At 57.8% G+C, this 20,909-nt stretch overlaps 2 protein-coding genes and 1 long non-coding RNA gene across 7 annotated transcripts in view; 1 reads left to right on the forward strand and 2 right to left on the reverse strand.

Annotated features, from left to right (window-relative positions):
* Positions 1 to 7,778, reverse strand: TAMALIN (trafficking regulator and scaffold protein tamalin). Its single transcript, XM_053895999.1, is given in 9 exon segments — positions 1 to 876; positions 878 to 1,218; positions 1,658 to 1,724; positions 1,940 to 2,006; positions 2,110 to 2,203; positions 3,353 to 3,455; positions 3,560 to 3,614; positions 5,233 to 5,282; positions 7,436 to 7,778. Coding segments are annotated over 9 exon segments (1,200 nt in total). The 5' UTR covers positions 7,688 to 7,778; the 3' UTR covers positions 1 to 705.
* LOC109249133 (uncharacterized) lies at positions 6,526 to 18,050 on the forward strand. 3 transcript variants are annotated; one of them, XR_008419760.1, is made up of 4 exons: positions 6,526 to 6,797; positions 13,767 to 13,970; positions 14,162 to 14,661; positions 15,934 to 18,050. It is a non-coding gene; the product is annotated as an uncharacterized LOC109249133 (long non-coding RNA). The 3 variants fall into 3 exon arrangements; XR_008419761.1 differs by lacking the exon at positions 6,526 to 6,797 and adding an exon at positions 10,662 to 11,051; XR_008419759.1 differs by lacking the exon at positions 6,526 to 6,797 and having other exon boundaries at positions 12,804 to 13,970.
* The window catches only part of ACVR1B (activin A receptor type 1B), a 34,732-nt gene continuing 30,303 nt past the window's right edge, over positions 16,481 to 20,909 (reverse strand). For all 3 annotated transcript variants that reach the window (XM_019419424.2, XM_019419422.2, XM_019419423.2), the window contains one exon: positions 16,481 to 19,694. In XM_019419424.2, the coding sequence (XP_019274969.1) occupies positions 19,569 to 19,694 (126 nt within the window). In that variant the 3' untranslated portion in view covers positions 16,481 to 19,568. The remainder of the gene's footprint in view (positions 19,695 to 20,909) is intronic.

Genomic DNA, 20,909 nt, shown 5'->3' on the forward strand with positions numbered 1-20,909 from the left:
TGCAAAAAACCATCAATTTTATACAGTTTGTGGTTCAGAAGCAACAATATGCAAAATGCTGGAACAGTCTGTGCTGCCCCCACCCAGCTGGACATGCCCATTCCTGTCCCCCAAGGGTTAGAGAACCCAGGACCCCTGCCCGGCAGGACCCAACTTAGTTATAGGCCCCTGGGAGGGGGCCAAGCCCTTAGGGGTCAAGGCCGGGAAGGAGGGGGACCAGCACCTTTGGCTGGTTAACTGGAACTCTGTATGTGTGTGGAGGGTGGGCGAGCGACCGGCCATCGGCCATTGCGGCCCCAGGCCAAGGGTGAGGAGCAAGTAAAGCTGAGGAGAGGGCTTCGTGGGACAGGGTTCCTCCCCTCCAGGGGAGTTGTTTCCCTGGACACCCCACAAGGCACTACTGACCCAGATGTAGGATGGACGCCCCCAAACCTCTCCCAACCCAAGCTCGCCTGGTTCTCCCTGCCCCGCCTCCCACTGTGGTTTAGGGGAGGAGGAGTAAAGGGTACTGGGGCCTGGGGTCAGCGGTCCGCAGAGGCAGCCAGGCACCGGCAGGCCAGCTGGGGCCGGCAAGGACCCTCTCCCGCTGCTGCGCTGGGCTCCTGGGGTCCCCTCGGACCCGGCCTCCCGCCCCTTCCCCCCGCCCCCTTTTTGCACTGGCTGGAACGAATAAATAAATAAATACCTCCCCCGCCCACCCCGCCCCTACAGCTGGCTCTCCTCCTCCTCCAGGGAGCGATTGAGTCCGGGGATGAACTTGAGCAGCCGCCGGCGGAAGCTGCGGTACTTGGCTTTGCGGAGGCCGGGGCCGCACAGGGCCTGCTCGCGGGCCTCAGTCCAGAGCGCGCCCGGCGCCCCGCCGCCGCCGCCGCCGCCGCCCCCCGCCGCCCCCGGGGCCCGCGCACCGCACGCTGGCGCTGCGGCTCAGCGCGGCCCGGGGCGCGGACGCCAGAGCCTCGGCGGGGCCCCGGCCCGGCGCGCGGGTGGGGGGAGGCGGCGGCGGCGGCGGGGCGGGTGGCTCGGCGCCCCCGAAGAAGCACGTGTGGTAGACGGCGTCGTCCGCGTCGCGCCCCGCCCGCCGCGCGCCCCCGCGGGGACCCCCGGGCGCGGCCAGCAGGGGGCCGAAGGGCAGCGAGCCTGGGAGCAGGCCCGCGCCGTACAGGCAGGAGCGCACCGACTCCAATGTATCATAAATGCTCGGGTCCTTCACCACCAGGCCTGCAGGGGCAGAAGACACGAGGAAGGGTTGTCAGAGGGCATGGAGAGGGGACCTCAGCTCCTTCCTGCTGACCATCCGTGTGGCCCCTGGCCTAAGCCCCGCTTCCCTCCTCTGTATAACAGGGATTATACACTCGAGTCCTTATGAGGACCACTGTGACACAAGAGCCCCGGAAGGCATTTGAAACGAGCTCACTGAGCCTCGCTGTTCCTATCGGTAAAATGGAGAAGATACTAACGCTCGCCTTCAGAAAGCTATTGGGAGAAGGAACTAAAAATGTGTGTGCAGCGGCCCAGGGCAATATTGTACCCATAGCAGTAGCTCAACAAATTTTTCTTCACTTTGGAGAGGGAAGTAACCCACGAGTGCTGAGGGGGGAGCATGCATAGGGACATCAGTAGGGGTGAAAGAGACCCTTTGCACCCCCAATCTACTCACCGTGCACCAGCCGCTGCTCTTGCACCATTAGGGACCTGTATTCTCCCCACTTCTCATACAGGGTTTGCTGCAAGAGACACCCCCCGCCTCACTGTCAGGAGCTAAGCAAGAAACAAGCAGGAGGTGGGTATAGACGGAGGGATCAGGCAGTGCACAGAAGAAATCTGAAGGTTAAAAGCATATTCGGACAGGTAAATGAGCCCCTAAAAGAAGAGTGAGGGCCAGAGGGGCAGGAGCTTGGAAGAAGAGGGTGGAGGCTGGACGTTATCTGGGCTGCCCTACCTTTAGGTACTGCAGACGTGCCTCCAATTCAGCCTTCCGGATTGACGTCCCATACAGAGTTTCCAGCCTGAGGAGGTTGGGGAATTAAAGGCTAAGTGAGCCCACAGGGTGTGGACACACTGAGAGAAGCTGGGCTCAGGAACCCTCAGGATGACAGCGTCCAGACATACCTGAGAACATTGCCAGACGCCTTAATGATGTCAACAATCTCTCGATGCCGGATACCTTCCACGTTCAGGCCATTAACGCTGGCGATGGTGTCCCCTGCCAGGCAGAGAGGGGGTGAGCTTGTGTTCCACGGGGCAGGATGGAAGAATTGCAGCCCCCTACCCTAGCCAGGAAGGGTAGGGGTAATACACAGAATGCTCCTGAATTCCCTCCTGCCACTCCTGATGGCTGTGTGGAAACCTTGTCCTGGCCCAGCGCCCCAGCATAGGGCCCTCATAGACCCAACACCTCCACTCCCCCCTCAGGAAACTGTCCCCAAAGGCTGAGCCCTCTCAGCAACCCTGGGTTGCCTGCCCCCAGAGTTGGTTGTTTCTGTCTGGCCCACAGGCTATCATGAGACCCAGCCGAGACAGGAAGGGGTCAGGGTGAGTAGCACCACGCTGAGAGCTAACAGTGGCCCCAGGCATGAGAGGCCTCAGCTTCTGACACCCTGTGCCGCTGCGGAACCTTCTGACTTCAGACAGGGCAAGCCACATTCTCTACGGGTCCATTTCCCATATATAAAAAGGGCGTGTGATCCCTACTGTGGCTACTTCAGGGATCAGGAGGGAGAGTGAATATGAAACTATTTTGCAAAGTTGCAACATACCACTTGGCTACCGGGGGCTGCTGGTAAGTGGGCAAGGAGGTGAGGGCTTAGGGAAGAAAGTGGTGCTAGAAGGGGGCTTAGCTCTTGCAGTCTCAATCCCCTTCCTGGGGTCTGGGGACTCTAGATTTGGCTAATCCCAAGGGCCCCCAGTGGAGGCATCATTTCCTTGTTAGAGGACGTCACGCAGGTACCCCAGAGTTGGGCCGGGTCGGCACAGGAGAGGCCCTGATGTCCAGTATCCGAGCAGATCTAAGGGAATGTCGCCCCCTCCCCGGCTCCTGCACAGGCTGGGTTGCCAGACGGCCAGGAGACAAAACAGCAGCAGCGACATCTGCCATTTAACAGGTCCTGGCTCTGTGCCTAGGGAACCCCTAGGCATGTTAGTGCCCCCATTTCACAGATGGGACTGCTCCATGTCACGCAGTCAATGGCAAGTTTGCCTGGATCCCAAGCCCGCACTCTATCCATTCTTCTTGGCCTTCTCAAAACAGGAGGAAGAAAGGAAATGGGTTTCAGAAGCGATTTCTCACCCCCTCTGCTTGGGAGCAAGGTCCTACCCTCTTTCCAGGGCCCTGTGTCCCAGGCTCGGGCCTCACCTGGTGTGAGCCCAGCCAGCTGGGCAGGGCTGGAGTCATGAACCCGGCAGACAAAGGTCACCATCTCCACTCGCTGCTCCTCCCGGTGGTGAAGGCCGTAAGTCTGTAACAGACAAGGGGCCCATAAGCCAGGGGTGTGGCAGGGCCCCGCCATCTGTTAGAGTGGCCTTCCAACCCTGCGCTCCCTCTGTGCCCAGCTTCTCCCACCTGGATCTCAAAGCCGAAGGTCTGGTTCTCCTCCTTCTCCAAAGTCAGCACTTTCCTGCAAAGGGACACAGGGGCCATCTCATCAAGACAGTCAGGACTAAGAGGAGCTTGGCGGTCCCACAGCGTGGTCTTTCGCTGATGCTGGAGGTCTGCTCCAGAACATCCAGGCAGGGCTCACCGTCTCCAGCGCCAATTCAACTCTCTTGGCGGGTTGTCGGAATGCCCGTCCCGATCCCCGGCTGACCTCCGCCCCACGGAGCCGCGGAGACTCAATCTCGCCTCCAGTGGAGGCAGGCTCTGGAATGGCTGGCCCCCGGAGGGAATGGGCTTCCCGAGTTTTTCAGCCACACCTCCAGCTTTCTAGTGAGCCCGAGAGACTAGCCGACTAGCCGAGGCCCCACATTCGGCCCCAGCCCTGAGCCTCTGGGCTCCACAGCCTTGGGGAGAGGGCTGGCCCCACCCCCAGAGGCCAGTCACGAGGCTCGACCACAGCTGCTCCTCCCAGCTGCGACGGGCCAGCCCACCAGATGTGAGGCTGCTGGGGGGGGGGGGGAGGGGAGCCTCGAGGCCGCCCCTTCCCGCACTGAAGGCCTGCCCACTGGACACAATGGTCTGGAGCGCCTCCAGATCCCCGCCTGCTGGGGGAGCCCAGAGTTTCCTCTGCCCACCCCCACCCCCTTCCTTCCCGCCCGGCCAGGGGCAGAGTGAAAGCAGCCTCCAAAGGCCCCTTCAAGTCTCGGCCGCTGAAAGGCCCTGGAGACCCAGGCCTGCAGTGCCCAGCCTGACCCAGATGCCCCCCCAAATGCTGCACAGCAACTCCGGGCCCTGACTCCTCCCCACTGTAAACGCAGGCCTTTCCCCGCTCTGTGTGAGCTGGGGCGGGGAATAGGGTGACCCAAGTGCTGTGTTACCCCAGCGCGCTCTCGGGGTTTTCTGCAAGTGTTGGCGAACTTTTTCTGTAAAGGGCCAGAGAGTAAATATTTTGGGCTTTCTTTGTGGACTCCATTCGGCCTCTGTCATACATTGTTCTGTTTTTATTTTTACAACCCTTTAGAAATATAAAAACAACTCTTAGCTCAAGGGCCAAACAGGCCAATCCCGGCTGGCAGGCTGCAGTCAGCTGATCTATTTTAGAAGCCAGGCCCAAGTCTGCATGGGCCAGGGCCAGGGCCAGCACGAGGCCCGAGGTCAGGGCCTACTTCTTCCCCTCACCTCCGATGCTTCCTAAGAGGGCCGCCACAGGCTGGGACCAGCATAGGACTGGACTTCTACAGGCAGGGCAGCCAGACTCAAGCAGCTGGACCCAGCTGGGCTGTGGTCTGGGCCCCCGGGGCTTGCTGGGGCTGGGAGAACTCAGGGGAGCCCGAAGGCTTCTGCTTCCTCCACCTCCCAGATCCAGATCTCCCCAGGGAGGGCTAACTGGCAGGGACTGCGGGTGGCATGAGGAACACCTGATGACTCAAAAGTCCCTACCTCCTTTCTCTGCCACCCCTTAGCACAGCCCACACCCCCACCTGCCCCTCACTCCTAGCAAGGGAGCCGTGCAGAAAGGGTGGGAGAGTGACACCCCCCCGGGCTGACAGTGGTGTCGTGCTGCCCCCCCCCACCCCCATCCCCACCCCAGCACCTCACACTTTTGGACCAGGGCAGGGGCTGGGGTGCTGGTGACTCACCTCTGCTGTTCGGGACTCTGGCTGAGATTCTTCCAGCGGAATCCTGAGCCCTGCGGGGGAAGACAGAGGAAGGAGCAGGTGAGAGGGGAACTGTTCTTGAGCAGGTACTGAGAATCCTATTCTGGGAGGTCCCTCCCCTGGGCTCCAGCCCTGGACCGTGCACCTCACTTCCTGCTGCCTGCCTGTCGGGTCCCAGTTCCACACCTGCTTTGCTGCCAGTGTAACTGCCCAGTACCACTCCAGCATCACTCCACAGTTCTCCCTAAGGCTCTACCCCATAACTGAGACTGGGGACACCACAGTCCTACCAGTTTCCAGATGCACGACGCTTAATGGTTCTGTGCTAGCTCCCAGGTTGGGAGGCAAGGGGGACTCTTAATCTGGATCGAATAGTCTCTGTCCTCAGGGCGTATGTCTGCAGGGCTCAGGCCTCCCAAACCCAGCAAGTTGAGGCAGGGGCTCTTTCCAGAGGTTCCCCAAGAAGGGCTGGGGTCTCCTGGGCTTGCCTGTCAAGGTACTCCAGAGACCCATGCCAGTCGGGCATGTCCTCCTAATTTCTCAGCCACCGACAGTGACTTGGGGGAGCTGCGGTCAGAGCCCCAAGTGTGGAGGGGCAGGCAATCCCAGCCTCAACATGGAAAGGCAGGGGACAGTGGGGCCAACTCTCCTCCCCCAAAGTACAGGCTGTTTCAGGGAGCAACTGTGGATCCCAGCTGTAGGTGGCCAGCGACACCCACCTCCACCTGTGTCTCTCGACATTGCCATATATTTTGTTGCTCTCTGGGACAAAAGCAAAAAACACAGATCTCAAACTTGTCCTTAAGTCTCACTATACTTAGGAGAGAGATTAGGAGGTTTTGTTTGGTTGGCTGGGGGTGGGTGGGGGGGTGGTGACAGGGGATGTCAGAGCTGAGGGTTCCTGCCTCCCTAGGGCCCTTGAGAAACTAGTCTCTCTCCCTCCCTAAATTATTGGTCTTTGGGAGAAGCCATCCCAGGCCAGCCCTTGTCCCGTGTGCCCTCAACAGCCCAGGGCCTTCCTGGTCTGTGCCCTAGTTAACCCTCCCCCCAGGCTGCTCCAAGGCTAGGAAGTGACATGAGCCCTCTTTTCTCCAGAACCAAAGACCAGCCTCAGGGGTGAGGGGAGTTCCCAAATGGGCCAGGGTGGAAGGACTGGGCAGCATAGAGAGACCCCTTTGTCTTTCAACCCGATTTTCATAAAATGCAAATTCTCAACAAGCTGTTCATTGTGTGTGGTGGGGGGAAGCCAAGGGCCAGGGGAGGGGGGAACTGAGCAGGGAAGGCCACCCCCCCTCCTTAACCTGGGTCTTCTGTCCCCCTTTCTGAGTGCTCAGGTCCCCCCAGGCCAGAGGAAGAGCCTCGCGGAGGGGGAGACTCAGAGGGCGGGCGCGGCTCGCATCCTTCCTGCCCCGCGGGCGCCCTGCGACCCCTCCCACCGCGTCCGGTCCCAGCGAAGTCCCCGGAGCGGTAGCCTCGCGCCCCGCACCTCCGACGCAGGGCCAGGCGGCAGGCCCGGAGCCTAGCAATCCGGGCGTCCCCTCGGAAGGGTGAGCTCTCGGCAGTCCGCGGCGCTACACACTTTCTCGTCCACCCGCCTCTTCCCCCCCCCCCCCCCCCCCCGGGGCTCTCGGACCCTCAACTCGTCCGGGAGAGCGGCGGGACCCCAGCTCTAGGCCTTTGCGTTCCAAATAGAGAAGCCCAGGCTGGGGGCCTGGGGGCCTAGAGACACCTGAGCGGGGGGGGGGGGGGGGGGGGGGGGGGAGTAGGGGGCGGGGCACAGGGGTGCTTAGGGCAGCTGGAGCGAGTAGGAGAAGGGGGTGTTGGGGAGGAGTCGGGAAGGAGAGGAGCGAGACGCGACGGCGTCGCGTGGGGAGTGGGGAGCCGCCGAGATTGGGGGCGGCGTGGAGGCGGGGGCCGCGGCGCGGGGAGGCTTGCGCCTTTGGAGGAGGGGGCCCGGGAGACTGGCCGAAGGACAGCAGGTTCTGAAATGTGTTGGTGGGGAAGAGCGGGCTGGGGGGGGGGGGCGGGGAAAGTGAGGGACCCGGTGGCCCCCGAGGAATATATTGTGGGGTCAGCGGGCATAGATGCGGGATGTTGAGGGGCTGAGCAGGTCTCGGGGCAGGGAGGGACACCGGAGGGTAGCTAGAGCTGGGGGGCCACGGGAATTGGGGGGGTGGGGACGCACCTTTCGGCGGGGCAGGGTGCCCCCGGACACGGCGAGCGCGCGATACAGCTCGGCCGGGTGATAGTCCTCCAGCGCCGCGTACAGCTCGTCCCCGGGGGCTCCGGGGCTGGCGGCTGCAGCACGGGGACCGGAGGCCGGGGTCGGGGCCGGAGCGGCGGGAGCGACTTCCGAGTCGGGAGCCCTGGCGGCGGGGTCCGGGGCGGCCGCCGCCTCCTCCTTCTGCTGCAGCTTCCTGAGTCGGCGTAGGGTCATGGCTCCTGCGCCCGGCGACCCTCGGTGGCAGCGCTCGCTCCGCGCGGCGGGAATACCAGCGGCTCGGAGATGCCAGCCGGGCGGGCGGCAGGTCGCTTCCCTTTATAGGATCGGCGAGCTGGGCGGGCTGGGGGGCGGGCTGGGGGGCGGGCGGGGAGCGGCCTCGGGTGGCTTCGCCCCTGGAGCGGCAGGCCCCGCCCCCAGGGGGGGCCTGGAGCCCCGCCCACAGCGTCCGACACCCTGCCAGGCTGGGGAAAGTCTTGACCCGAATACCAGCTAGGGGAAAACCTAGCCAGGGAGGAGTGAGGCAGGGCATCCTGGGGGGGGGGGGGGGGGGGGGGGGGGGCAGGGGTCTCCCGGATACCTGAAGAGGGGATGAGTGTGTGTGTGTGTGTGTGTGTGTGTGTGTGTGTGTGTATCTGTGAAGGGGCTTGTGCACGAGATTTGAAAATTTAGAGATGGATGGCTTTGGAGATTCATGGAGAATCTGGTGGTGAGGGTACAGAAAGGGATCACTGTAAGGAGGTTGGGAGGCTCAGGGAAAGATTCTAAGAGATCCAGGGATCTGCAGGAGCCTTTAGGCAAGGGAAGAGTGGTGGCTGCGCTGTGCAGGGGGAAAAGGATGTACAGGGGGAAGGGTGAGATCCCTGAAGGAGGTTAGAGATAACCCTGAGCTGACTGTGCAGAACCCCCCCAGGAAGTGAGGGCCCAGGATCTCCCCTCTACACCGCTGCCCCAGAAGAGGTGAAAGGCTGCCTCCCCTTCTCTGTCAAGGGGAGAGGGAAGCGGTGAAAACCCGGGATCCCGTGGGCGTAGTTCTGGCGTGTCCCCTCGGAGAGTCTGGAGAGTGGTCCCTCCTAGATAAACTTTGCCCCAGCTCCTGATGTTGGAGCTCAGATACCCCTTTTGCCAGCAGAAAGATCTTAACTGTGTGTTGACTCATGGAGAGGGGAATGTGCCTGAGCTGAGTGGGTGCTCAGGGTTGGGGGATGTGCTCAACCATTCTCTGACCCTGTCTTCGGGACCATCCCCCCCACCCCCCAACCCCCGCCCTGTGTTACCGTGGCTGCCAGGCAGTGGGAGAGACTGGAACAGCCCAGCTGAAGTCTCTGTCGTCAGTGGTGCCCAAATAAGAAGTGAGAGGAGGAAGTGGAAGGCCAGTCTTGGCGTCTAAAGAGCAGCTAGCCACCACAAGGCGTCAGCATCACAAGCTGGGGGCCTCCGCATCCCACCATTGGCCACTAAACAGAGGCTGGGAGGTACAGTCCCCATCTGTCCCCTTCTTCTCCAGTCTTCCCAAATCTGTGTTATGCCTTAACAGCTGACATTTATTGAGCATTTACCATGGGCCGTGCACACCGTTCTGTGGGTGCTGTTACATACATGTATTAAGTCATTTGGCCTTCGTAATGACCCTAGGAAATCGGTACCTCACGGATGAGGAAACTGAGGCCCAGGGAGGTTAAGTAACGTGCTCTAGGCCACTGAGTGCCAGAACGGAGGCTCAAAGCCAGGCAGCCTGGCACCAGATGCTGTGATGCTGTGATGTGATGCTGTCTTCTTCAGTTTCTCCTTCCCCCTACATTTATGCCCTGATCCATGCCGGGTACCGGTTGGGCACTGGGGCTACAGAGTCTATGGTCTGGTTATATATACATGCGCTGTGTTAGACGGGTGGCATGAACAGTCCAGAGAGGCAAGTGGCCACATCCGACAGGAAGGAAAGGCTATCTCCTGTCTCGGTGCCCTGGTCTGTCTCAGTCGCTGTCCTTCCTTGTCTCCTTGACTCTGTCTTTCCCTCAGCCCCCCATCCCTGGGGCCCCAGCTCCTACAGGAGCTATGGGTGGGAGAGGTCTGTGCCACCCCTCAGTAATTACACAAGTCCAGATGGCAGGATGCTTGTTGGGTGGGGGGCAGAGGGTAGACTGGGGGCTGCTGGGAGCCAAGAGCTGAGTCCCTTCCTCTCCCTCCTGCCACCTCCCCCTGGGCAACACCAAGTGGCCATCGGCTGAGGGGCCGAGGGGGTGTTGGTGGGGAAACATGGGACTCTATTGTGAAGCATGAGCACAGATGGACCCCTGGACCGTCTGCTGCCTGCTCCTGACAGACGGCATCTGGGGTGGGGGTGGGGGTGGGGATGGGGAGGAGAGCAAAGGCAGGGGAGGCAGTGGTTTGGTTTCTTTTCTCTTCACTCCTGTGCGTATCCCTGAAGAGACCAGCAAAAGGGCACCCTGTAGGATCCCTTGTGCGAAGGACCACCACCTTACCTATCCCAGGGATGACCTAAAGGACACCTCCTTGCCTGAAAGCTGGACAAGTGAACACCACGGGTGTCACGGCACCCGCGTCTAACAGCCCTGTTGAGACATTCCTCCTTCAGGGGCGCCTGCGTGGCTCCGTCGGTTAAGCGTCCAGCTCTTGATTTCAGCTCAGGTCACAATCTCACAGTTCATGTGATTGAGCCGCGTGTCAGGCTCTGTGCCGTCAGCGCGGCGGCTGCTTGGGATTCTCTTTCTCCCCCCACCTCTCTGCCCCTCCACCTGCTGGCATGTGTGGTCTCTCTCTTGAAATAAATAAACATTAAAAAAAAATAGGCATTCTTCCTTCAGGTTTCCCCCTCTTCCAGGCAGAGCTCCGGAGAACCAAAGAGTAAGTGTGGGCCCAGGAAATGCAATTTCTGGGAGGCACGTGGCATGATTTCCTCCAGTCCTGGAATCTAAGAGCTGGAAAGGAAGGGCCTGCCCTGTGGCCTGGCAACGATACGACGTGGTCCAAGCACTCATTGAACACAGGAGGCAAACTGAGACCCGTGGGGGGTGAGGGGAGGGGGGAGGATGGAGGCAGGACAGGCCCTAGCACCCACTAGACCCAAGGTCTCCGGCCTCCAGAGACTATTTAATTCAGCTGCTAGTTGCTCCCCTGAGAGTTCAGAGAGTTCAGAGATATGTGTGTGTGCCTGCTTCCTTCTCCCAATCTCCTCAGTATCTCCAGGGAGGGGATGGGGAGCCCAGGATGCCACACTATGGGGTGGTGATGCCCTCTGGTGGCCGTGGGTCTCTGGGTGGAAAATCTTCAAACCAGAGTGAAGGGCTGTCTGGCTAGTGCCTGGTTCCACTCGGGATCTGAGTGGGGTTTAAGGAATCCCCCACCTCTCCTCTCCTGCGCAAGAGGGTCCGTGTCCCACTGAGATGCCAAGCTCCCCTTCGGTCACAGAGTTCCGGAGTCTCACCGCTGGCCCAGTTAGGAAGTTGCGTTTTTGATCTCCACCAGGGCTGCCGGGCTGCAGGTGAAGTTCAACAAGGAGAGGGCGGACAGCTGGAGGGGCCTCCTCTGTGCAAGAGTCTCCACACGCCAGACACGCGAGGTCGCTGGCGCTTTGCCTTTTCCCACCCTCCGCGACTTCCTCCTAAGCCCGGCGTCTCTTGCATGGCATCTGCTCCCCCCATCCTATCTTCCGCGGCTCCTTAAAGCTCGGGGGTGGAAGGGAGGGTGGGGAGGAGCGTGCAGCACACGCTGCCTGCCTGCTGGGACACCTCTCTCTGGGAGGCCTCCTTGCAAAAGCCCCATGACTCTGGCCCCTCAGACATCTGCACTCAATCTGTGGCTCATCCCGAGCAAGTCTGTGTTTGAGAAGAGCTCCCCAGCTTTTCCTCCGTTCGCTCCAGTTGCCCTGGCTCTTAGCTCTCGGGATAGGGCTCGCTGCGGCGTGGGCTTGCCTAACGGACAAGGTCTGCGGAAGACCCCTCCCCTTTGGGATGAGCCCCGGCCTGGACACCTAACAGTCAACAGTGCCCGGTGGAGGAAGTGGGGAGAGCCGACTCTTGTCCCCACCGTCGTGCTCCGTGTGCTCGAGCTCTAGGGTGCCATCAGGAAGCCGGGGCACTTAGGGCGAGAGCTCCGGCAGCTCAGGCCGCTCTGCAGTCTAGCTCGATGTCCGCTCCAGCATCATCATTTGCTTCCAGAACGGGGAGAATGAATAATAAATAGTGCGCTGGGATTCCCCTCTGGGTACTGCTGCTGCTTCTAAGCTGGGGAACTGGGAGAGAGAGGGCCTGGGACTCAGCTGGCGCTCTGGTCAGGAATGAGGGGCTGGGCCCCCAGTTGTATGACACAGAGGGAGGCACAGACAGCCGGTGGGCAGCTGACTGGGCAGGGAGTGGTTGTTTTTCCTAATGGCGCCTATTGCCCAACAGTTTCCACTGGATAGTGTCTGTGTGTGGCGCTGGGGCCCAGGGCAGCCCGGCAGCAGGATCTGACACAGCCCAAAGAGCCGATTCTAGGGGGTCTGGGAGTAAGGGCGAAGCAGATATGGTAGTTTGTTTATGTTGGGAGACGGGTGGCCTCTGGGCCTAGTGTGGCCCAGAGGCCTGGGACCACCTTGCTTCTTGGGTGGGGAGGACGGGGTGTCCCCAGCTATGTAAACAGGAGAGATTGACAGAAGAAGGGAGGGTTAGCTCCCCAGCCTGCCTCACAGCACCCATGTGCTACTTACTCCTAGGACACAGGGCACGTGTTAGTTTACCTGCCTTGCTCGTTTCAGTGAGAAACAGAAAACAACTGTTCTTGGGGAGCCTGAGTGGCTCAGCGGGTTGAGCGTCCGACTCAGCTCAGGTCATGATCTCACAGCTCGTGGGTTCGAGCCCCGCATCCGGCTCTGCGCTGACAGCTCAGAGCCTGGAGCCTGCTTCCGATTCTGTGTCTCCCTCTCTCTCTGCCCCGCCTGCACTAGCGCACACGGGCATGCTCTCTCTCAAAAATAAACATTAAAAAAAAAATTTTTTTAAGGGAAGAAAAAAAACACACGCACGACAGTTCTTAGGGCCCCAGATACCCCAGTCCTCCGCCCTCTTGGCAAACACAGTTGCGTTGGTGGCTCGTCCCTGGTTCCCTCCCCAGGAGACAGGGTTGTGCACCCAACTATGGTTCTCCCATCGACTCCAAACTGAAGCTGGCTCCCCTCTTTCCCTGCCTGTTCACATGTGATCATGCCCAAAATTTGTGCGTTCTCCCATGGTCTCTCCCTGCCCTCCAGCTGTCCCTGCGCCACCACCACAGCGGTTGCCTCCTGAAGTCTGCACTGTGATCATCCTGAACACAAACAGGAACGCTTCCCCCCACCCCCCGCCCCTGCTAAAACCCACCAATGGCCTATTCCCTCCATCGGGAATCAGGAACCCCACAGAGGTTTTAACTTAAGGGCAGATCCACATACTCATGCTATAGAGGACAATTTGGAGATCAAGTCCAGACTCAAGAGGAAAAAGTGCTGATTTGCACAGGCTGAGGCAGCTGTCACAGGACAAGTGATGGCACTGGTGGCCCCCAGGATGAAGTCTTATTTCCTCAGCATGTGACAGCCCCAACGGACTCCCTCATTGCGGCTCTGGCTCCCTTGCCTCTAGCCTTAGCTGAGGACATCTGTGGTTCTTGAAGGGTGACACAAGTTTTGATTAAAACCCTCTCCTCCTCTCCTCTGCCAGCAGGCCAACGCCTACAACAAAATAGAGATGTCACCTCCCTTGACCCCAACCCACTGGCGGCCCTATGCTCGCAGGACGTCCTGTATCTGCCCCTATCCTAGCATGTACTTCACCCCATTGTGGTTATCTACATGCCAGTCCGTTCTGCTAGTTTGGGAGCCCCTGGAGGGCAGGTGTGCCTCCTTTCTTTCCCCAGGCACCTGGTGTAGGCTTCCATGATACGTTACGTGTAATTCTATAACGGGACTTGCCAGAATCTGCCTTATTGTCCTCTCTGTACAAACCCTCTCTCTGTCTTGAAGGGCAAGGACCGCAGACTGCATTCCACCTGCTTTACACATTTAGGGTTGCTCAACAAATTAAAGAGAGCCTAGGCCATCCAATTGTTCCTTAAACCTTCCCACCCCATTAGCACCCATCCTTGGTTCCCAAGGAGCATTCCTAGAGGGACCCATGGCTCTCTGCCATATTCCTTAAGTCCCATCCTGTGGGACCAGGGGATGCTCAACGACTTCCGGCGCATGGTGCTGTTTGAGTAAACACGTCTAGATGTTGCTATGAAGGTATGTTTTAGATGTGATTAACATTTCAATCAGCAGACTCTGAGGAAAGCAGATTACCCTCGGTAACACGGATGGGCCTCATCCAATCAGTTGAAGGCCCTAAAAAAACCTGCAGTTCCCTGAGGAAGAAGGAATTCTGCCTCCAGACTGCCTTTGGACTCAAGACTGCAACATCAACTCTTCCCTGCATCTCTAGCTGTCGGCTTGATTTGAAACTTGCCAGCCTCCACAGTCAAGTGAGTCAATTCCTTGAACGATCCCTCCATCCGTCTACCCTATTGGTTCTGCTTCTCGGGAGAACCCCAGTACACCATTCCAGGCTTGATCCAAAGCCTCCCCCCTTCAGGCCACCTTCATTATGCATCCCTCCTAAGTTCTTGAGTGCCTCCTCAATTCTACTTTACCCTTCATTCTGTTTTGGTCCTATTTAGCAAGCACATTCTCCAGACTGTAAACCTCAGAAGACACGACCTGCCAGGACAAAAATTTAAGAGGTGTGGAAAAAAACCAAGTGAGACACTATTCCAAAGAATTCAGGTCTCCTGTGTCACAGGGGCCTTGCAAAGGTGAAACAGTGTCGGTAACCTTCAAGGCACACAGAGAGGTACCAGCAAAGTTGCCCTTCTGATGTTCAGAATGGTGCAGGTGAAGCTGCAATCCATAGCCTGGTGGATTTTCGGTCCACGCCTGGCAAGATGACTGATCCGTCATAGGATGGCTTTTTAACGGGGTTGAGATTCACTACGAGCCACCACATCTTTTTCAACAGAGAGCTTCAACAGCCACAATACCTTGTCACTTCAGAGACACCTGGATTTCTGTGGCTATCTTTGTCCATAAATGAATTATGGCTAGGGCACAAGGACAATTTAATTAGCAGCTGATCCGGGTTATTGGGCTATGTGCCAAACTTCAAACCAACTTCTTAGAGGTGAGTTACTTGATTTTCTCCAGCCCGACAGTCTCAGATGAGAGAACAATGGAAAACTGTGGATAACTGTCAGAATTTTTTTTAGATTATTATTAAATTTATTTATTTATTTATTGAGAGAGGTGGGGAGGGGCAGAGGGAGAGAGGGGGAGAGAGGGGGAGAGAGGGGGAGAGAGGGAGAGAGGGAGAGGGAGAGAGGGAGAGAGAGAGAGAGAGAGAGAGAGAGAGAGAAGCCCAAGCAGGCTCCACACTGTCAGTGCAGAGCCCGACATAGGACTTGAACCCACGAACTGAGATTGTGACCTGAGCCAAAATCAAGAGTCGGGCGCTTAACTGACTGAGTCACCCAGGTGCCCCTAGATTTTAAGTAATCTCTACACTCAGTGCGGAGCTCGACCTTGTAACCCCAGGAGTCACATGCTCTACCGACTGAGCCAGCCAGGTGTCCCAACAGTCAGAATTTTTAAATACTGACAGGCTGGGAGCAACGAGCACACTCTCTGATAAATTTAACAGGGTAAACATAGAAGGTCTTGCGCTTGAGTTCAAAGTACCAACTTCCCATACATGGGCTGAAGGACAAGGCGGCTGGGCTTTCCTCAGCCCATGAGATGCAGTCCTGGGTCCTTGGATGTGACCCGCAGGAGTCAGGCACAGTCTGGGATTCGTGTCCCAGCCTGTGCTTTCAGTTACTGCCTGGATGGAATGTCGTGTGCCCTCCTGGCCCCAGGCTCTAGCTGGGTTCAGTGAGGAGCAGCTGGCGGGGGGGGGGGGGGGGGGGGGGGGGGGGGGGGGGGAGGAACATGGGACCGTGCAGGCGGGAAGGTGCAGACGACTTAGGGGCTGCAGCCTGGGACGAGACACCCTAGACCCAAGGTCTTTTCCACCCTGTGAGCTACACTGACAATTTATCGACTTCTCCGACCCTCCTCCGTTCCTAATCTGTAAAGACAGGATAATAGTGCTGTTTGAGGATTGGAGCAGTTAATTATACACAGATCAACTCTGGGTTCATTGCTTAGCCACACAGTAAGTTTTCAATAATGCTAACTAATGTTAACTGAAGGGACTATATATGGAAGAGAAAGGGACCGCTCTCAACCACCTGTGGAGAAGTCACCTGGAGGCTTCCAGTTCCACAGAGGAGGGGCCTGCTACCGAGCAGATGGCCTGCCAGCATGGGGAGGATGCTGCAGGGGAGTCCAGTGCCTGATGCCGAGGGACTAGGCGGCCTCTAGGGTCCCGGCTAAACTTGAGCTTCTGCGCCTCTAGGACTCGCTATCCTGGGTTCCCTGTGGCCGAGAGGAGGAAAAATCTGCCCCGCCACCCACACACTGAAAAGACGACGAAGCACGGGAAGACTCCCACCTCAAATCACCCGAGTCCCCCAAGATTCGCATTTATTCTCCAATCTACAAGGGGAGCAGCACAATCTGAGCAGGGTTTTTTAGGCAGCCTTCAAGGCTAGGTGGCTGCTGATACACCAGGATCGAGATCCTCTTTTGTACAGAGAAAAAAAATGCTGAAAGACAAAGGCAGACACAAAGCCCAAGAAAATGTGTGTGGTTTGCGCCACCCCCCCTCCACCTCCCTGCCCTGCACACTCAGGCCAGGCCGCTCCCGGTGTTTCAGGGAGGGGAGACCCTGCACTCAGACTGGCTCCTCTTCTGATGCGACCTGCTTCGACATGCTGTCGTCATTCTGGCCAACGAGGAAGGCAGCAAGGCCACCTCAGCACGCGTCTGCTCCCTTCCCCGCTCCCCTGACAAGAGCTCGGCGGTCAGTCTACACACATGGAAGACAGAGGGCACCAAAAAGCTCTGTGAATAAAACTTTAATAATGTACAGCAGAAATTGGACAGGCTCATTCTTATATTAAAACAAAAGATTTCCTATATTACAACTTATTTACATTTGCATACTGAAGAGGTAAAGTGTCTAAGTGGCTATTTTACAGTCCTTTCTAATAAAATGTACAAAAACAAACAGAAGTACCGAGAATGCCGTTCGGGGGCCTTGATGGCGACGTAAGAACGGGCTTTGACTTGGTCTGTGAATCCAGAATCCAGAGGTGTAGGTAGCCCTACGGATCAGGGTTAGTTAGCCCCAGGGGCCAAACACCGCGGCTTTAGGCTTTAGTTTCTCCCCAACTCTCTAACTCCTAACCCTTGGTGTTAAGAGTGATGGGGATAGGGGTGGGAGCTTCCCAAAAAACTGCTCAGTCTTCCCCGAGGTGTGGTGAGGCCAGGAGGTCCCCCCTAGGGAGCGGGCTAGAGGCTTGGGAGTCCCTGGGTCGAGGAGTGTTGGCAGATCCCAGAGGCTGGTTGTGACCGGGGCACAGGAGTCTAAGTTCCATTACCACCCACACCCTGCCTGGGTCTGCTGCAGAGCAGGTAGGTGGGGGGTCAGCAGGGCTGGGGAAAGAAGGTCCCCCTAATGACACCATTGGTATTCAAGGGAAATTAGTCAGTAGCCAGCAAACTGGCCCAAAGGGTGAGGCGAAGATCTCCTTTAACGCAAGGGAAGAAGCAACACGTCAGGAAAATAAATAGGAAGACCGGGAGCATCTGGGAGACCCGTGTAAGCAGGGAGAGGCGTGCCCCTCCTCCACAAGCTTTGGCAGAGAATCACTGGGCTGGAGGCAGGCATGCTCTCAGGCTGCAGACATCATATGCCTCCCCTGGGGGCAGGAAGGGGGCTCAGAATGAATGCAGTAATTTAGGGTCTCACTGCCCACTGCAGGGCTCTTTGGGGGTATGGAGGGATCCTGGTCCTTGGTGGTCTTTTCTAAGAGCAATCATTCCAGGCTCAAAAGGCTCTCAGAACCAACGGTACAAACTTCTGGTCTTGAAACAGGCACCCACTAACTTGAATCGGCAACTTCTTCAGTGTTCCAAGAGTAGGACCCAAGCCTGTCTTGCTCACATACGTATCCAAGTGCCCAGCACAGTGCCTGACACACAACAGGTATGCAGCAAACATCTGTTGAGTAAATGCCTGGAGGAGAAGGCGCGACCGGCTGGACAATGCACAAAAGGCCAGGGCCCTGAAGCAAAAACCACTCACAGAATTGAAGGGTGGGGGGCACAGTGCAAGAGAGACTAACCTCCAGGGCAAAGAGGGAGGGACTCTCACTGCTCGGTGGGAACAGGCTCAGGTGCAAGGACAAACATTTCCAGTGTGACTGAGCTATGTGCGCTTGATTGGAGCATTTTTTTTTTTTTTTTTTGTGGTTGTTTTGTAGCAATTTCTTTAAAAACAAAGAGGTAATCATCACATAGAGATGGTTTTCCTTTTATAAAAACTTAACAATATTAAAAAAAGTTAAAATTCAGACCCTTCCAATAAAATTAAAAAAAAAAGAAGAAAGGAAAGGAAAGGAAAGGAAAGGAAAGGAAAGGAAAGGAAAGGAAAGAAAAGAAAAGAAAAGAAAAGAAAAGAGAAAAAAACAAACCACTCCAGTTAAAAGTTATGGCTTCAAAGTTATTATATACCTAAGATACGCTGACCAAACCACCACCCATAACCGTGCTTCTAGACATCATTAAATACTATACTCAGGTTAAAATAACAGGTTTGGCTCGGGCTCTTTCCTTTCACAGGCCCCTGAAGTGGGTACGTGTCTCCCATCTCCCCTCCACCGCGATCAGATAATCCAGTAAAAGACCCATGCAGATGCCTCCCTCCCACCCCGACTACCCCCCCCACTGCTTGCCCCCCCCTTCCCCTTCCCCACCCTAAACCCATCACCACCAAAAATATACACTGCTGTTTCCAGAATCTGGGATATGAAAGACAGATGTGACATTCCAATGTGAGTCCCAGGATCAGGGCCTCAAGTCCCTTGGCCCTTCTTGATGCTGTTGAGGATGATGCCCTTGGGCTGGCTCATTTCCCACGGTTGCCGCTGACCACAACACCCGAGACTTCCACCGAGATTCTTTCCCTGCCCACCCCCGCCTGTCCCTGCCTCACATTTGGACCCAAAAATCTCCCCCGCCTGCCACGGACAACCTGGCCAGCTTTGGTTCCACGGTCTGAAATGGAGGTGCCGACACATGGGCAGGCGGAGCAGCCTGCTGGGAAGGGGGGTCCTGCTGTGGTGTGGGGGTTCTGGGGGGAAGGGGCCAGGAGAGAGACCTTCGGGAAGGGCACCAGGGAGACTAGACGCTGCTCACTACCAAACAGAGGCACCAGCACGCAGAGACGGCATGACAACCACACCCCCGACCTGCACATGCACAGAAAGCTCAAGCAGGTAAGTGCGCACCTACAGACACACACATACACACACACGTGTAAGGGCGTGGCACGGACCAGGCACAACAGGGGACGCACCTCGGCACATGCACACACGGCTGGACAGACAGGCGGCAGGCCCCGCCTCCACCGGCGGTCCCTCTGGAGGCCCGCGTGAGACAGGAGGGGAGCCCGGGGCCCAGAACTGCCCGTTGCAGGGGCTGTACTCGTGGCTCCTCTGGGCCACCGCAGAGCGCCGCCCGCCCCGCCGGAGCTGGTCCCTGGAGGACACTGTCGGTGCTGCTCAGCAATGGCGACACGCGGCTCCCCCGGGGTCCTCTCGGGGGCCCGTCGCCACCCTGGCTATCCGCCAGACGCACCGGGTTTTGCGGGACTTCCCACTACAGCCAGTTCGAGTTGTGGCATCGAGTTCTCCACACCATCCGCTCTCAGAGTCTCCGTGCCGTTAGGAGGTAAATATAAAAGGTGTCTGTGTCTCAAACCCAACATGGGAGTGAGGGAGTCTCCCGGGCTCTGTCCCTCTTTGGGACCAGGGCTCCTGGCCACCGAGGGCTGGGCAGAAACGAGAGGTAGGCCTCCGTCGTACGCTCAACGCGGCAGCTGTGTGTAGTTCCCGCTGCCAGGGCTGCGTGTGGGGAGGGAGAGGCTTAGATCTTCACGTCTTCCTGCACGCTGAGCTGTGAGAGGGTCTTCTTAATGCGCAGGGCAGTCAGGCGGGCCGCGCCGTTGGCGTACCAGCACTCTCGCATCATCTTCCCCATCACCCGCAGTGCCTGCACGGAGACCCGGAGGCCGCGTCAGCCGGACCCCGCCCCAGGAGGCCCTCCTGGCCTCGCTCCACCTCGTCTCTCAGCAGAGCCTGGCACCATCTCCCCTCCCCTCTGAGCCCGGGGAGCGCTCTGCGAGCCTCTGTCTCCCCTCAGCCCTCCCTTCCTCGGGGACCAGGAGAAAGGGGAGGTCCGGCCCGCGAGTGCAGCCAGCCGGCCCACCATCGGGGTACTCTGGACGGGGGTACCCGAAGTAGCCTGTGCTTCGAAAATCACTTCTCTCAGGTCTGAGAATCTATTTGTATAACTCCGTACTAACTGTGTTCTTTGAAGGAGCGCGTGAAGCAGGCACACCAGGAACGCGCCTGGGTGCGTGCAAGCACACGGCGGGAATCCCGGGGCTCATGTGCACGGACGGGATGGGGGGTGGGGAAGAAGCAGGACAGGAGCCCCTGAAAAGCAATCCTGTCAGAGGCGGAAAGCCACACTGCCACTGCCTGGACCACACGGGCAACCACTGTGGTCAGGCCAAGAGATGGATTTGGAAGGCCACCTATGGACCTCTACCGGTGACTGAGGGCGACAAAGGTCCCTGATTGCTGTCCTAGGCCAGTGGTTTTCAAAATTTCAAAAACTGACTGAAGAGGTTGTGAGATGGGGGGAAGCTGAAGACCAGTTCTCTCAGCCTCACCCTCATCCTCTGAAACCCTGACCTGAGGGCTCCAAGGAACATTTTGGAAAATGCTGCTCTATTATGCGACGAGAAGACACCACCTAAAATGTGAGCTCAGCGATTCTGTTCTAAAATGCAGAAATGCCCTCTAGTGGTTAGAGTCCTTTCTAAAAGCAGAGCCACGAGGGCCCTGAAGACTCTAAGACCCCAGAATGCCATGTTTATTTGGAACCTGTATCATGAATTTGTCCTCATTTCAATTATTCCCCCCAAATGCTGTCCCTGACCCACTCCATCTGTATCTCCCCCAAATTCCAATCCTCCACACCCTCCTCCGTTCTGAGTTTTTAGAAAGGCCACCTCCCTCACAGACATGCCTTCTAAGTCCTGTCCCACCATTCTTCTATGCCCAGTCTGAGCTTTGCTTCTTTTCTGGATGCCTCTATTTGATTCTTCCTCAGAGCTCAGCTCGTCCCTGTGGTTCCAGAGCCATCTTTCTAGCTAGACCGGTCTAACGGTTCCCACCCAGTTTTTATTTCTGTCTTTTG

This window comes from Panthera pardus, unplaced genomic scaffold, assembly GCF_024362965.1.
Source record: "Panthera pardus isolate Hobbes unplaced genomic scaffold, ASM2436296v1 HiC_scaffold_6, whole genome shotgun sequence".
NCBI classification, from domain to species: Eukaryota; Metazoa; Chordata; class Mammalia; order Carnivora; family Felidae; genus Panthera; species Panthera pardus.